General features: G+C 42.5%; 1 protein-coding gene across 2 annotated transcripts in view; it reads left to right on the plus strand.

The window, feature by feature from the left end:
- Nucleotides 1-5941: 5941 nt before the first annotated feature.
- The window catches only part of pigo (phosphatidylinositol glycan anchor biosynthesis, class O), a 35311-nt gene continuing 23110 nt past the window's right edge, over nucleotides 5942-18142 (plus strand). For both annotated transcript variants that reach the window (XR_013498694.1, XM_078219480.1), the window contains exons 1-5: nucleotides 5942-6696; nucleotides 8878-9021; nucleotides 11013-11136; nucleotides 12448-12607; nucleotides 16830-17006. Coding sequence is in view for 1 of the 2 variants with exons in the window: in XM_078219480.1 (XP_078075606.1) it covers nucleotides 6189-6696; nucleotides 8878-9021; nucleotides 11013-11136; nucleotides 12448-12607; nucleotides 16830-17006 (1113 nt within the window). In the remaining variant the exon portion in view is untranslated. The remainder of the gene's footprint in view (nucleotides 6697-8877; nucleotides 9022-11012; nucleotides 11137-12447; nucleotides 12608-16829; nucleotides 17007-18142) is intronic.

Here is an 18142-nt window from a genome sequence, read left to right on the forward strand (position 1 = left end):
AATGCTCTTCAAGGATCTTTGTCAAGTCATTGGAAATTTTGCTTCCTGGCTTTGCTGGATGAACCAAACTCCAGAACAAATTGAATATTTTACTTCCTATCGTCCTGAGAAAAGCTGGTATGAGCAACTCGTGAGCAATTTTATTGGTTTGGACTAAGTACTGGAACTGCTGTGCACAGGAATTCCATGATTAATTTTCTTTATTGAAAGGGTCCATGGATCCTAATGGACCTGTCATTTCTCGTGCAGGCACTAGTGACTTTCACAGTAACTTCATTACAGTGTTAATGTAAGCCTACTTGTGACACTAATAAATTTTAAAAATAGTGACTCAAGACTGCTCAGTATGTATTTGTTAACTGCCCCCAATACTCCCCTCTTTAACCTGGAGACCTTTGACATTATGTATTTTTGATGGATTCCTTCTTTTTAAATACGCCAGATACTGCCTGGAATCTCATTGTTCTCTGATTGGAAAAAAAACCTCTTAAAACCATATAGAGAGCTTCCACCTTTTAAAAAAATCTTACTTGACGTTCCTTCGCTGGCACCTTAATCTTTAATCCTGTTGTTGATTTTCCCCTGCCTTCTAATATTCAAAGTGTGAGGATCCACAATTTTTTTTTCTCTTGGCATCTTTTTGCGATGTTCTCAATGAAACAAAATCCCTCCTCATCACCAATTTTCATTTTTGTAATGTCCTAACTATGTTAGGGGTTGGGGGCTTTTAACAAAAAGAAAATATGTGGTTTGCACACGTAGATTCAAAATAACTACAATAAGGTTTATTATCGGAGCTTTTGCTTGTAGAGCAGAAACTGAAACTAAGACAAAAGCCTGTGAAACACCTCATGATCAAGTCATGTGACCTGCTCTTAAAATAATCATGCAACCACTTAAATATATAACACACCAGGTTGTGGTTGGGTTTACGATTTTTAACATCTCACCCAACTCCCATATTTTCAGAAGTTAGGTTTCACACCTTTGTTTTTCGGGCTGTCTGTTCATTTTGTCTTAATATTCAAAGTAGGTGTGTGCTAAACCACTGTTATCTGTTATCTGTGATGGTTAACCACTGTAGTTAGTATTTCTCAGTACCTGTATATGTGGCACATCCCTGTCGGTTCTGCCCAAGTCTCCTCCCCCTGGTCCGGGTATAAAGGCGGTGGCTCCTCCCCCTTGCTCTCAGTTCAGACCAGATCACCGACAGGGATGGCTCCAAGTTCTTGCCAATAAAAGCCTGTTTGTCTTGCTCTCAACTAGCCTCGGCTCGATTGATAGTGCATCAATTTTATTGGCAAGTTTTTTTTTGAAGAATGGAGCAGCTACTGAAACCCGAAAGGCTGAATCTGGACCCGCAAGCTGTCGGAGCCTCTAACACGTTTGACCACTGGCTGCAATGCTTCGAGGATTACTTCGGAGCCTCCACTGCCATCAGTACAGATGCTGACAAACTACGGGTGCTCCGCAGTCGGGTAAGCGACGTAGTATACGCTACAATCCGAGACACGGAAAATTATATGGCCGCCATCGAACTGTTAAAAGGCCTGTATAATAAACGGCCTAATGAAGTCTACGTGAGACACCTCCTCGCTATGCGCAGACGGCAGCCAGGTGAATCAGTCGACCAGTTCCTGAGCGCCTTGCGTCTGCTTGCCCGGGACTGTAACTGTAGGTCTGTGACTGCCACCCAATATACAGATGACTTAATCCGGGATGCCTTTGTCACGGGCATCGGGACTACTTGCATCCGGCAATGGCTGCTGGAACAGGGTGCGCTGGACTTAAGGAAAACAGTGCAACTGGCTGTGTCCCTAGAAGTAACCTCATCTGATCGCAACATATACTTCCTCAATGTCATTGACGAGTACTCACGTTTCCCCTTTGCAATTCCCTGCCCAGATATGTCCTCGGCCACAGTTATTAGGGCCCTGCATGGCCTCTTCGCTCTGTTTGGTTACCCCAGCTATATCCATAGCGACCGGGGATCCTCCTTTATGGGTGAAGAACTGCTACAGTACCTGCTCTCCAAAGGCATAGCCTCAAGTAGGACTACCAGTTACAACGGACAGGTGGAGAGAGAGAACGCCACTGTCTGGAAGACCGTTTTACTAGCGCTACGGTCTAAAGGCCTTCCAGTCACCCGCTGGCAAGAGGTCCTACCGGAGGCACTACACTCCATTAGGTCCCTCCTTTGCACAGCAACCAATGCCACCCCCCACGAACGGATGTTCGTGTTCCCCAGGAAGTCTTCCTCGGGGACTTCACTACCATCGTGGCTGGCATACCCGGGCCCTGTCCTGCTTCGGAAGCATGCCAGGACCTGTAAGTCTGACCCCCTGGTCGAGAGAGTCCAACTCCTCCACGCCAACCCCCAGTATGCCTATGTGCAGTACCCCGACGGGCAGGAGGACACAGTATCTATCCATGACCTAGCGCCCGCAGGTGACTTAGGGACCCCTGTAGCCCCCAACCCCTCACCCCCAACCCCCGACTTTGTCCCTACCATGTCAGAATCACTACTCACTCCTCTCGCCCCCGGGTACAGCTCGCCTGAGCCCCAGGAGTCGGCACCACACACCCGAGGGGCGGATGAAAACACGATGACAGCTACGTTCCGGCGCCCGCAACGACACCGCGACCTGAAACCACGTCGGAACCGGTACTACGGTGATCGCAGCGGAAGAGCGGGCCTCCGGATAGACTCAATCTGTAAATATTGTAAATATTGTTCACTCCCCCTCACCCCCGACGGACTCTTTTTTAAACAGGGGGTGAATGTAGTAAACCACTGTTATCTGTGGTGGTTAACCACTGTAGTTAGTATTTCTCATTACCTGTATATGTGGCACATCCCTGTCGGTTCCGCCCAAGTCTCCTCCCCCTGGTCCGGGTATAAAGGCGGTGGCTCCTCCCCCTTGCTCTCAGTTCAGACCAGATCACCGACAGGGATGGTTCCAAGTTCTTGCCAATAAAAGCCTGTTTGTCTTGCTCACAACTAGTCTCGGCTCGATTGATAGTGCATCAAGGTGTAAATGCAGACTCATGGATAAGTCATTTTAATGAAGCTAACTTAGAAATCCAACATTATTTTTCATAATTATAATAGTCAGGAACAATTTGCAGCCAGAAAGATTTCTCACCGTTCTGCTACTCACGAAAATAAATGGTCTGTAAATTGATGTTTACTGAAAGATTAAAGATCTTCAAAGATGGTCTTCTACAGACATTATAAAGTGGAAATTCCTTCAAAAACACTTTTGAAGTAAATATGTCAGAGCTGTCCTCATGGTAATTGTTTTAAATGAATGTCTCAGCAGCTAAGGTGATGTGAGCCGAATCTTAAAAAAATCAATCATCGTTAACCATTCACAGAGAAAAAAAGAGAACGCACTTTCCCGATGAGAATTCAAAACAGTGTTTTGTTTAAATCTGTCTTTGATATGCTGATATCTTTTATGTCCTGAAGGTTACCAGAAAGTACTTATCTAAACGCTGGTCCATATGGCAACCTTTATCTCAATTCCTGAGGAAATCATGATGAATGTCCCTTGTATAGTAAAACAGTTGTGTCTTCAAAGGATCTGTGAAGGGCACAAAGAATTTAGTATGGACAAGCTCGAAGTGAATGGTATGCTAAACAATTATTTCTGGCTGTCTACTCATTTTTGCTTGAGAGCTAAAACTACTCATTACACATCTGAATTAAAATATTTTATGCACTTCCTTAATTAGCTAAGTGTGAAATTTCTTCTGGGTTCAAAATATTCCCTCTAATTTCCATCTATCTTTTCTGCCATGCACCAATTCTTAACAGAGAGGATCAGCAACTAGTTCTGCTCTTGTGTCGGCAAAAGAAGTTGCGTAACAGTGGTTTGGAATGATTGGTTTCTGAACATATTTTTTAAAACAATTCTGTGCCATTGTAGAGTATTAAAAACAAATTTATATTCTCTGACATTAACATCCATTTACACTCACATGGATAAACAAATACACTTTCCTATCAGATGAACTGGATAGCAATCAAGAAAAGGAAAACTATTTCTCTCACTTTTGGGAGCACTGTGGCTACTTGTCACATTACCTACCTGCCTAACAGTGAACCCAGCATAGACAAGGTAATGAACCTGAGACCTTCTTGGTGCATGGATAAGTATCCCAACATTGGAAGAGCTAAATATTATGTTTACTCATCTAAGTGAATGTTCTATTCACCAAAAACCTATGATCCAAAATTTAGTGGAAGTCAAACCACAAAAGGAACAACATACTACCTTAAGCACATCTATTTAAATTAGAAAGGGGGGAGATAGGAACAATTGCAATGGGCATAAAGAATCAAATAAAACAGATAAATAAAAGATGAAAAGAGAAGCTTACTGCTGTTACTCAAAAAGGTGAGCTGCTGTTCTCCATAAATAACTGACAATGATTGAGAAATTTCCCACCATTAAATTTAATATCCTGGTGACTATATGCAGATGGCTGTTTATTGTTTTCAATGGACTCTGAGACAAAGCCGTATCCAACAATGACTTTGGCATCCCCGATTCAGGACTTCAGCAGCCCAACTTGTTTCCTGCAGATTTTCTCAAATGTTAACTCTTGTTGCTCTCTCCATAGATTCTGCCAGATCTGTTGAGTACTTCCAGCATTTTCTGTTTTTATTTCAGATTTCCACCATCTGCAGTATTTTGCTTTTTAAACCGAGAATGCGAAGGTTCTCTTCCAATCAGCTCCCACAGCACAGCAGCTCTCCCTATCAATTAAGACTAATGGCAAGATCCAACCCAGGGGATTCTGGCTACACTATTGTTGAATACATTTATGACTGGGATAGATAGACTTTTGGTCCCTCCAGGAATCAGGGAGCATGGGGAGTGGGTGTGAAAGTGAAGTTGAAGTATGTGATCAGCCATGATCATATTGAATGGTGCAGCAGGCTCAACAGGCCATTGTCCATGTGTGCTCCTATTTCTTCTTGTGTAAACAAAGTTATTGAGTTGAATATGACTCTGCTTGGAACTCAGTCGCAACAGGAGACTCACAGGAAGGCAGCACAAATGCTTTAGGGATTTCCTCAAAGCATTCCTGAAGAGACCAAACATCACTGCATCACTGCTGACTCTCTGGGTCCTATGCTTCTAAGGAACCAAACTGGAGAAGGTTCATTCAGGAAGGCACTGAACACATGGACAGACTTTATTAAAGAGGGCACACAAATTTCCAAACAATTCAGTGACCCAGCCCTTCAACCACTGGCATCATATGTGGCAGTCTGCAAATCAGGGATTGGATTTATCAACCAACAATCTGTGAAGCCAGCAAGTCGTCCTTGATGCCAAGGGACAGATTAAGAAGCAAGGTTACATTGATAATTCTGGAAAACTGCAGATGGCGCTATGGTGCTGGGTGGAGGAGTAGGTGAAAAGATTGGAAGTTGCCAGTCGCCGATGCGGCAGGTGGCGCTGCGGGGGGAGGGGCTGAGTCAGGAGGAAGCTGCCAGTCGCTGGTGCTGCAGGTGGCGTTGCGGGGGGAGGCTGAGTCAGGAGGAAGCTGCCTCCCGTCTCCACATCAGGAGGAAGCTGCCAGTCGCTGGTGCTGCAGGTGGCGCTGCGGGGGGAGATGAAGTCAGGAGGAAGCTGCCAGTCGCCGATGCGGCAGATGGCGCTGCGGGGAGAGGCTGAGTTAGGAGGAAGCTGCCAGTCGCTGGTGCTACAGGTGGCGCTGTGGGGGGAGGCTGACTCAGGAGGAAGCTGCCAGTCGCCGATGCGGGCAGGTGGCGCTGCGGGGGGAGGCTGAGTCGGGAGGAAGCTGCCAGTCGCCAGTGCGGCAGGTGGCGCTGCGGGGGGAGGCTGAGTCAGGAGGTAGCTGCCAGTCGCCGGTGCGGCAGGTGGCGCTGCGGGGGGAGGCTGAGTTAGGAGGATCGCTCAGTCGGTGTTGCGGGGTGAGGGAGCAGGGGGGGCGGTCACAGGTGGCCCTTGTCAGCGGTAGGTGATCTGGAGCTCAGCGGTACAGGCCGGACCTGGTGTGATTTAGCAGTGGAGACGGGAGCCCTCTCCCCCCGGGGGGATGTGATGTGATGTCGGGCTGTTTGGGGAGGCGGTCTGGCCGCCGCGCGCACTGACAGTTGAAATGCCGTTGGTTGCTGCGGGTTGAACGGTTGAGTTGCAGTTGCCGCCATGCCGAGGATAGTGACCGTCCTGACCCTCTGCTGGACCTGCCTGCTCTTCTACGCCGGCCTCGGCCTCTTCCTCAGCGGCTTCCTGCTGGTCCGAGTGGAGCTCCGCAGCCGCAGTTCGTGCCGGGAGGCGCCGATTCCCGCGGCCCGAGGCGGGCACCCGGAGACGGGTTTCAGCCGGGACCTGCACTCGTGCTGGATGTCCAGGCGCTTCTCCCGGGCGGTGCTGCTGGTGATAGACGCCCTGAGGTTTGACTTTGCCAAATACAACCCAGAAAACAGGAATCCCAAACCATACCAGAACAAACTGGAAGTGATCCATCACACCCTTCTTTCCAAGCCTGAACATGCCAGGCTTTTCCAATTCAGAGCTGACCCTCCTACAACCACCATGCAGAGGATTAAAGGCATGACTACTGGCACCTTACCCACCTTCATCGATGTGGGCAGCAACTTTGCATCTTCTGCAATTCAGGAAGATAACTTGATTCAGCAATTTGTGCAAAATGGTAAGTTTGTTAAAACGGGAGGCGAGGGTCGTGTTTTTAGACCATTGGTGAATTAAGTGCATTTAAGTGTATCTGATTAGTTTTATTTTGCACCATTTTCCTCCCAATTAAAGGAACCACAATCTGAAATTTGTTGGAAAACTGGCAAATAATGCTTTCCTCTTCCATTTCCAACTTAACCTTGTAATTAGAGGGTGCCTCTTTGAGGTCACATTGAGTTTTGATCTTGGGAGACTCAAAGAACAGTACAGCACAGGAAACAGGCCCTTCGGCCCTCCAAGCCTGTGCCGCTCCATGGTCCAACTAGACCAATCGTTTGTATCCCTCCATTACCAGGCTGCTCATGTGACTATCCAGGTAAGTCTTAAACGATGTCAGCGTGCCTGCCTCCACCACCCTACTTGGCAGCGCATTCCAGGCCCCCACCACCCTCTGTGTAAAAAACGTCCCTCTGATATCTGAGTTATACTTCACCCCTCTCACCTTGAGCCCGTGACCCCTCGTGATCGTCACCTCCGACCTGGGAAAAAGATTCCCACTGTTCACCCTATGTATCCCCTTCATAATCTTGTACGCCTCTATTAGATCTCCCCTCATTCTCCGTCTTTCCAGGGAGAACAACCCCAGTTTACCCAATCTCTCCTCATAGCTAAGACCCTCCATACCAGGCAACATCCTGGTAAACCTTCTCTGCACTCTCTCTAACGCCTCCACGTCCTTCTGGTAGTGCGGCGACCAGAACTGGACGCAGTACTCCAAATGTGGCCTAACCAGCGTTCTATACAGCTGCATCATCAGACTCCAGCTTTTATACTCTATACCCCGTCCTATAAAGGCAAGCATACCATATGCCTTCTTCACCACCTACTCCACCTGTGTTGCCACCTTCAAGGATTTGTGGACTTGCACACCTAGGTCCCTCTGTGTTTCTATACTCCTGATGACTCTGCCATTTATTGTATAACTCCTCCCTACATTATTTCTGCCAAAATGCATCACTTCGCATTTATCCGGATTAAACTCCATCTGCCACCTCGCCGCCCAATTTTCCAGCCTATCTATATCCTGCTGTATTGCCCGACAATGCTCTTCGCTATCCGCAAGTCCAGTCATCTTCGTGTCATCCGCAAACTTGCTGATTACACCAGTTACACCTTCTTCCAAATCATTTATATATATCACAAATAGCAGAGGTCCCAGTACAGAGCCCTGCGGAACACCACTGGTCACAGACCTCCAGCCGGAAAAAGACCCTTCGACCACTACCCTCTGTTTCCTATGGCCAAGCCAGTTCTCCTTGTATCCCATGAGCCTTAACCTTCTTAACCAACCTGCCATGTGGGACTTTGTCAAATGCCTTACTGAAATCCATATAGACGACATCCACGGCCCTTCCTTCATCAACCGTTTTTGTCACTTCCTCAAAAAACTCCTCCAACTCGAATCAAGTTAACCCGCAACAGTTCCAGAACTTGACATAGGAGCGTTTTAATCACATTTTAATTTGATGTTTTTAAGTTTCCTTAGTACTTTGATTTCTGTTCGGGCTGTTCCCCCTCCTTTTGGGGAGCTGCCCCTTTTTCCTTTGTCCTGACTTAATCTGAGTTTGTTTATTTGGTTTGACCTAAAAAGAGGGCAAGACAAGTCTATTGGAGACTTGTACCAGCTGAAGTCTGGAATTAGGTTAGAGCAACGGTAGAGTTGTTTCTTGAACTGGAATTTTTTTATACTTGGTTCCAGAAAATCCATTAAACCTTTGCTCCAATTTAAATGTGGATCTCAGATGGTAGTATGTGGTAGGAAGTTTACCAGTGTCGTGTACTACTAATAAGCTGCAGGGTCTGAACTGAATAAATCTAACAGTATCCCAGTATAGAGCATAACTCTGATCAACCTGTGCCTAAAATTTGTGAGCTGGATTTTCTTGTAATTAGTAAAAGTTGAGAAAATTCTGGGAAAAGGTAGCTTGGGTAATGAAGTCAATTTATTGGACCATTGATCCTGAGGGGTGATGTGCGTCTAAAAAAACAGAAAATAATGTTACTGTTAAGATTGTCATGGCATTTAAAATGTTTTAACACTGCATGAATAGTGTAAGTAATGTCTAAGGAAATATGCATTTTAGCATTTCACTATATGAAGCAAAGTGAACCTATTTTCTTGTGTATTTTACTCCCTTAGAGAAGAAAGTGGTTTTCATGGGAGACGATACTTGGGAAGGTCTATTTCCAAATAAGTTTTCCAAATCATTCCCCTTTCCTTCTTTTAATGTGAAAGATCTTCACACAGTGGATGATGGCATCCTTCAACACATTTACACAACAGGTAATTAATAATTACTTACTGAACTATGCAGCTGGAACTTAAGTATCCTAATAGCTAATAATTCATATTTTGTAAAATTAGCAATTAAAGGTGTAGGCTGACTCAGAGCAAGATCTTTGATAGAGTTTGCATTTAATTTCTATGTTTCACTCACTTAATTGTGCTTGCTGAAGAGAGAAGCATTGTTTGTGCCATCAGTTAGTTCATTGCTGGTTATAGGAAGGCCTGTCTACTGAGCTGTTCCTTAAAATCTATCAACTCAGACCAAGTTTTGAAAGCTATAGTTTCTGATACACCCATGTTGGGTCAAGATATCAACAAATCTCCATCTCTTGGATCACAAATGATAGAATTTAGTGGTGAAGGACAAGTAAGCAGTGGTAAAGGATCAGTGAATTAATGGAAGTAATAGTTGTTTTTCACTCGTGATCAAACATTTGACCCCTAATGGAAAAGGGATCCAAAGATGTGTGGGTTAGGTGGATTGGCCATGCTAAATTGCCCCTTAGTGTTAGAAGGACTAGTAGGGTAAACACGTGGGGTTACGGGGACAGGGCCTGGGTGGACCACTTTCTGCACTGTAGGATTCTAGGATTTTGAATGTCACTATTGTGCAAAATAGAATAAAGAAATCTAATTTTACCATGCTGTTACTGTATATTTTAATCGGATTTATAACATGAATTGTTTTTGATTTTGTTCATGGCAAATTCATATCTGATCACTGAGCAACATATTATATACCAACATCTGTACCACAAGGCTTGCCGTATTTAAATTAAAACAGCATGTTGAATTAAATCTTCATTAATACCCAATGGGAAAATTAATTTGAGTGTGTTACACAGGCTATTTCCAGACTATATTTCTTTTACATAAGAACACGATATAGAAGTAGACTATACAGCCTGTTGAGCCTGCACTGCCATTGAATATGATCATGGTTGATCTTGGGCTTCAGCTTCACTTTCCACCCTACCCCGCACACTCCTTGATTCCCTGAGAGAGCAAAACTCTGTCTATCCCAGCCTTAAATATAATCAACAATGGAGCATTCACTGAGATAAAGAATTCCAAAGATTAACAGTCCTCTCCATGAAGAGATGTCTCCTTATCTCATTCCTAAATGATTGACCCCTTATCCTAAGACTGTGCCCTGTGTTCTCGATTCTTCAGCCAAGGGACAACCTCTGCATTTACCCTATCAAGCGCTTCAGAATCTTGTATGTTTCATTCAACGAGCTCATCTAAACGCCACAGAATGTAATCATGGTCATTGGTAATTCAGGCATAAATTTTTCACCTATTTTTATAGATGGAAAGTTTTTTTTAAAAATGCCCTCAGGATGTTGGTAACTCTGGCAAGGCCACATTTATTGGCCATTCCTAGATCCCAAAGTGATGCCAAAAGTCAACCATGTTGTGTGATGCTTAATGAAGGGCATTAATGAATCAATTGGGTTTTGATGACAATCCAACAGTTTTCCTGGTTGTTTTATCTGGTGTCAGTTCACAAATCATGGAAATGAATTCATTCCATTTTTCAATTTGTCTATGGTGGGATTTGAAATCACCGCAGGTGGATTGCTTGCCCAATACCATGACACAAGAGTTACCACACCCAATCATGGAAATCATGCACTTGAGTTCCTTGCATGTAAAGTGTCACAAAACCACTCCCTGTAGTTTTTAATCTGGGAAATAGAAGATGTTTTTGGATTATCCAATGTCCTGTAATTCAATTGGAGTTTGTTTTAATTGTCCTCAAGTGCTGATTTCCATTAGTGGTCATTTTGACATTATTATGACTGCATTTTTCCAGAGTCAGAAGTGTTTATCTGTTTCTTGAAAGTAATGTGTATGCATGAAACTAATAGTTCATTCAACTTTGTCTTTATTCATTCAGATTATGATTAATTTGTTTTTTCCTCTGTTTTAACAATTAATGTAATGATTTCTACCCTAAGTACAAGTTTGTTCTCTATTTTTAGTGGCGGGGAATGAATGGGATGTACTCATTGCACACTTTCTAGGAGTTGACCACTGTGGACATAGATATGGGCCTCATCATGCAGCGATGGCAGAAAAACTCAGCCAAATGAACAAGATGTTGAGGTATATTTGGTGTTAAGTCTACAGCTACGAATGTTGCAAAGTCTTCTCTATTAAATAGACAACCACATGTAATAATGAACTAATACTACTGCTTGACCAGTATTGACTGGTTTCAGCTGGGCATTTATAATAGTACTATTATTGACCTCAGTATCTTGGGCTAGAGAGGGGAAGTATGGGGTACTGTAACGTAATGATGATGTTACTTGGCTAGTAGTTCAGAGACCTGGAGTAATGAGTTCATTACAAAGATTGCCGGAAAGCCGGCTGTTCACACTAGACCGTGTTATTGCACATGCGCAGATCTACCGAGCTCACTAATAGTAATTAAATCACTATTTAAATTGATTTAAATATTATAATTAGCCTGGCTGATCACGCCGGAAATCCGGTGCTGATAAAATCGCGAGAGGTGAGGGACTGGGCGCGAATGCGATTTTTTTCACCTCGTGTGATCTTGCCCGTCCTGCCCATCGACTGGCAAGATGAGCCGGCAAGATCGCCCCCAAAGTTACATGATTTATCTATGTGCATCAGAAAACTCAATTGTTTTAAGCTGATTAAAACCCTAAAGAAAGGAGAACTGATGCACCATATTTACCTGTGTAAAAAAACAATCTCATGTAATGGTCGACGCATGATGTTTGGCTTAAAAACTTTGTAATTTTTCATTTACCTCATGTAAAAGTCAATCTCAGTTTTCAGGGATCAAAGCCCATTGGTCGTCCTGCTTTCTGCCTCATTCCCCCCAGGAGTCCCTTCACAAGCTCACCGAAAATGTCTCTGTCCAGGAAAATCCTGGTGTCGATCTGCTTGTCTTCCAGAAGCTGTTTGAATTGATATTGCTCTGCTAATATTGCCATCACAGATAACCCAGATCGATGCTCCCTAAAGAGGCACAGCTGCAACCAAACAATCTAATCTCATCCTGCTGCACCCAGGGCTGGGAACTAAAATGTGCACCCTGTCCAACTGTGGCAGACTGGACCTTGCCAGGGATGGCCATCTGTGTCATAGAAACAGGCAAGGGCAGCTGGCTAATCATGGATTCATCTAGATTTACCAGCCAATCCACAGACAAGATGCTGTGCAGGCCCAAATCAGGTACACAACTTAACCGCTTGGAAAATATTCTTGTTGTAAAAGTCCACCCATACATTTTTGCCTCAGAAATTAAGTTTAAAAATTTGACTTTTACACTGGTATATGTGGTAAGTATTTTCTTTGTTTGTCTTTGTATGTGTACTCTATTGTTCTCTATCCAGGTGTAGAATTGTCACTTTGCTTATAAGTCTTTTCTGTATTTGATAGGTCAGTGATTGGGCAACTGCAGAATGATACCTTGCTGGTGGTCCTCGGGGATCATGGAATGACAAATACAGGAGATCATGGAGGTGACAGTGAAGGGGAAGTCAATGCAGCATTGTTTATTTATAGCACACATCCTCTATTTGAGATAAAACCCACTGAAGTAAGTATTGCTGTGAAGAATGTATTATTCATCATGCTATTATATTGCCAGAGATGTGGTTTGAATGCATGCTGACTAAGAGGAATGCAGGTAAATTGCATTATAGTTTCATAGATATTACACATACATGACTTCTGATAAACTCATACTTCATACGTAAAAGTATTATTGTCCCAACAAAGGAGTATCCCAGATGCTTCCATACACCTCACTCTATTCGCTATTTAATTCCTGATCCAATGGTAATTTAATACTACATTACATATAGAAGGTGAATACTGTGACGTTTTTCATAATGAGCTTGGTGGTGGGGGCCATTTTAATTGGGGTCACACAGTGGCGGGTGTGGACCCTGTCACTTTTCGGCCTTCACCTTGATTAAGTGCATGGCAGGACTCACTGCTAACTGAGGCCCTTAAGTGGGCAACTATTAATATCCACTTAAGGGTCTCATCTTGCGGCTCTTGGTATTTCTGCCAAAGGTGGGTGGGCGACTAACCATGTGGAAAGCAGGACAAGAAAACCTGTGCGGGTCACTCATCCCAAGACACTTAGTTCTTTATTGAGGAACCTGCCTTTAGGCCAGTGAGAGTCTCCTACCTTTGCTGCTCCACCACTCCAGCCTTCCCCTACCGTGGGTGGATGTCATACCAGCAGCAGCCACCCTAGTGTTGTTGCCGTTCATAGAACCTCCCTCTGATTGTCCAGCTACTCTGAGTGGGTGGGTCTTCCACTCCCAATTCCTTAATGCCGGGGCACACCCGCCACTGGCCTGCCAAGTGCTGAGTGCAGCAAGATAAGGGTAGTCCTTCCCAGAAAGAGATGATGCAAGGCTTTTGCCAATTCTCTAGCTGATAGCTGAGAATCCTGTCACTCCACAGCATTCCGCCCATAGTATGTCATAACGTTTCCTGTACTTTCAAACGGAAAGCAAAGCTTTCGGTTATAACTTTTCATTTTAGTTCTGTTTACAATTAGATGCTTGTATAATTCCTTTTTCTAATTTATTAAATTAAAAATTTTGCACATGGTTGCACTTCTATCAAAGCTCTTGTTTTATTGTCATTTTAAAAAAAGTATTCTTCTGATTTTTCCCCACTGAATTTTGGAAGTTTGATTCTAGTTTCAAAATTCATCTTTTGCATTTTTAAATTTTTGTACTCCGAGCTGTTTTTGGTACTCTTGGTTCAGCTTTGTCATCTTGTTTGTAAGGACATTGTGGTTAGTAAGAGGCACATCACTTAATGCATGAAATAAGTCTTTAACCATTCCCCCCCTCATTTTTACTCCTCATCCCAGAACCATCTAAGATTTATCATCCACATCTAGGGATTATTAGATGTTTAAACTATACCTTTATATAATTGTCTAACATTAATTGGTCCAAATTATATGAATAGTTATTCAAATCAATCATCTATCCAGGCTTTTAGTATGAACTTGTTAACTTTTTAGAACATAGAAAAACTACAGCACAAACAGGCCCTTCGACCCACAAGTTGCGCCGGTCATGTCCCTACCTAGGCCTATATATAGGCTTACCTATAACCCTCAATCCTATTAAGTCCCATGTACTCATCCAGAAGTCTCTCAAAAGATCCTATCGAGTTTGCCTCCACCACCATTGACGGCAGCCGATTCCACTCACCCACCACCCTCTGAGTGAAAAACTTACTCCTGACATCTCTGTACCTACTCCCCAGCACCTTAAACCTGTGTCCTCTCGTAGCAGCCATTTCAGCCCTGGGAAAAAGCCTCTGAGAATCCACCCGATCTATACCTCTCAACATCTTGTACACCTCTATCAGGTCACCTCTCATCATTTTCTTGCCAAATCAGAGGTTGGCCAACAAAATCCTGAACTGCTGCGTCTTTATTAATATTTGTGATCATGCAGATTAGCATTTTAATATTAAGCACTGCAAGTATGCACAATACTTGTGCAAATGCTACTAAATGATTTAGTAAGTTATATGGTATTTCTTGTTTCATATCTGAGTAACTTTTCTTCCATTCTCAACTAAACTTGCACACAAGTGATGCAGACCTCCCTCTTTAGCTAAATTTCTTAAACTTGAAATGTTATATATAACAATTCAGCATGAATTCCTGCTTCACACACTGTACATTACATTAATCTTGTGTAGAGTTATTCAAGCCACTACGAACTCGTGCAATCAATCAATATCTCAATTAATTTCCATCTTTTATACATTACACACAAGGTATGTTGCCATTTCAAAGAGCTAAACGATTGGATGATTAATTTTGTTGGAGAAATTTATCTTTGGGATCTTTATACTGCAAGTAAGAAGTAAACCAATTTAATTATTTGATAGAAATCACATCTGATCATTTTCTTTGGCCTTAAATAACAATTGAGATAAGGGTGCCATTTTTCTCAGACTGGTACACTTATCTTAGTTAAACAGCATATCCTTCCATTTAACCTTCACAAGCCAGTGTGCAGTAAGTATAACCAGATGAAAAATTGAGATCCTGTGTTCTGAAGCTTTCGTCACTGCTTTTTAGCTTTTTAACTCTTTTTACCTTTGCATAGAGATATCAGGATTTTTGCAAAGCAATATTTTAAGCCAATGATAATCACTGTCTAGCTGTTGCACTGTTGGGCAGAATCTCCTGCCTCTTATTTGGTGGCCTCAGCATCTGTTACTTTCCACACTCACCACCTCCATTCCTTGTTGCTCCACTGTCAAGAACCTCTTGCTGGTCCCACCTGGCCATTACCTTTCGTCCTCGCCCATTTCCCTCACTTCATGTTCTCCAGCATTAAAATCCAAATTTTCTTGAGAGACAGGATTAAAGGAGATAAAGGGAGAAAGATTGGCCAACGTGGTCCTTAGATGAACTCCACCGAATTGAAAGCCAGGCAGGCCAAAGACAACCCGGGGTAGAACTGTGGTTGCCAAGCTGAGTAAAATGTCACTGTTAAGGGGCGAAGCGCAAAATTTGGCGAAAGATGAAGAAAGGTGGCACAAGCTCATAGCAGCCTTATGTCCCTCAAAGGACATAACCATGGCAGTCATTACTTATTCATCTGTCTATATCAGTGGTTCCCAACCAATGTGCCATGAAGACCCCCAAGTGTGCTGCGAAAAAAAATTCAAATGATTCCAAATTCATGTAATTAAACTAAAACTAACTTTCATCTACAGCTCTGTGGTTGGCATCTGCAAGATCCGATGACTCTTGGGCCTCCTGTTCATGCGCAGGCTGGGAAAGAGCCGTACATGTGTGGTTTAGATATTTTATGTTGGTCAGGCCTGTCCGCATGACCAACGGGACTTGGAGCTGAAGACCCATGCATGTGCACAAAAAATGAAACCTCAAAAAGGGTGCAAAAACCCCGGGAGAAGCAAGAGAGACAGGGAAAGGTTTTAAAAAACCTGTGGGAGGACAGGGAGTAGTCAAAAATGAAGCTCCCAGTAAGGGAAGAAGGCAGAGAAAATAGGAGGTGTGCCTCAAGTTGTTTTTGTAGCAAAGAGGTGTGCCATGAGATATGAGGGTTGGGAACCACAGATCTATATGGCTGTATAACCATACATTCATGATGTGGAGATGCTGGCGTTAAACCTGTTGGACTTTAACCTGGTGTTGTTAAAACTCTTACTGTAACCATACATTCTCCATAGTACCACATAATTCTCTTGTCTTTGTTAAATAGTATATTTGACTTCCTGTGCAGAGAATTATAGATCTTACTTTTTTATGAAATGTTAGGAAACAATTTATCGTCAATGAATTCAACCAAACAGCAACATTTTTGTGAAAGGATTGATTAATGAATTGTAGAGATTGTTAAACATCTTGTATTGATTATTATTTTATTAAATAACTATTTTAAAATGAAGTGTTACATTGTTTCTTCAGTTTGTAGTTTCTGTTCTCTTTCTGTAGTGGAACAGTCTGATGTAATGAAAGAAAAGAGAGAATTTGTATACATCACCAATTAATAGCAAAGTAAACATTTGACTTTGAGAATTTAGACTGACAGGTGCTGTTCAGGGTGAGATACAATTCCAAGTGTAAGTAGAGTTTAATATAGTCTGAAAAGTTTCTAATAAGCACCTTTTTAAATAATTTTAAAATCAGAGGCACTATTTATATTCCTATATGTGTACACATTGATGGAGGTGTTCATATCGTTACTTCATTAATTTTCTTTATTTTCCATTCATGCACAAAATCTTTGTGCGATTAGGATCCGGACATTGTGTCTCAGATAGATCTTGTACCAACCTTGGCTCTCCTACTTGGGGTTCCTATTCCATACAGTAATATTGGCATGGTGATGGTGGACATGTTTATTTCGGAACCTAAGCTGGAAAATAATCAGTATCTTGAACAGGCAAAAGCACTTCACATCAATGTCATGCAGGTATGGTACTGCACAATTTATGGGGTGTCACTTTTTATCACATATTTTCTATCCTGTTTTTCTCCTGTTCCAAATTCTACCCAATTTAATTCTAGACTATGTTGTATAAATCTGGAATCGAATGCACAAGCAAGTGTGATTTTAGATGCTTCACTAAAAATGGGTGCAAAAATCATTCTGACAAAAATCATTCTGACCTTTCCATGGCAAGGAGGCAAATTTTAGGTAACATTTTCCTGTTAGTTTGGCTGATTTGACTAAATGTGGAAACTGTTTCAAATTTTAGAAAATTATTTCACGATGGTTCATGGCATGTTGTACTTTTTGCTGCCCATGGTGAATCTGTATTGCTTAAAAGCATAGAAATGTGCGGAGAGGAAGGAAGGTTAGAGAGGTATTTATCATAACTGCTTTTGTGCACTTTCAAGTGACTGCATGGATTGTGTTAATTGGGTTATGTCTCCTAGCTTGTCATGTTTGCCAGTGAAATACAAAACACGGAGACTCAGAAAAGGATAAATAGATCATGAACAGGCTGGTATAATAATAACTTGAGGAAATTAAGAAGCAGAGAGAGGCTATGAAAAAATATTTGCAAGTAAATCAAGAAAAACTAAAAGATGATTTATAAATACATAAGAGCAAGAGGATAATTAAGGAAAAAGGTAAACTGTGCAAAGATGGAAGACATGGGTATGGGCTTTTGAAGAATGTGTTGTTTGTCTTCTCAAATGGAAGAAACCATGTAGATTTTGTCATTGAGGAAAAGGAATAATTTAAATAATGGATTAGATACATGGGGTGAGAGAGAAAATATTAAATAGTTGAGCATCTTTGAAAGTAGATTAATAACCATGAAACCTGCCCCAGACTGCTAAGAGATGAAAGGAAGGAAATAGTGGAAGCTGTGCTCATCATTTTCCAATCCCCTCTGGCTACAGGTCTGCTGCTGGATGACTGATGGGCTGCTAATGTTGTATCATTGTTTAAAGAGGGAGGAAGGGATCAACCAAGCTATTACAGGCCAGTCAGCCTAACCTCAGTGGTGAGCAAATTATTGGAAAAGAAATTCTGAGGGACAGTACAAATTGTAATTTAGAAAGGCATAGATTGACTAAGGACAGTGGGCATAGATT

The sequence above is a fragment of the Mustelus asterias genome, chromosome 1, assembly GCF_964213995.1.
Source record: "Mustelus asterias chromosome 1, sMusAst1.hap1.1, whole genome shotgun sequence".
NCBI lineage: Eukaryota > Metazoa > Chordata > Chondrichthyes > Carcharhiniformes > Triakidae > Mustelus > Mustelus asterias.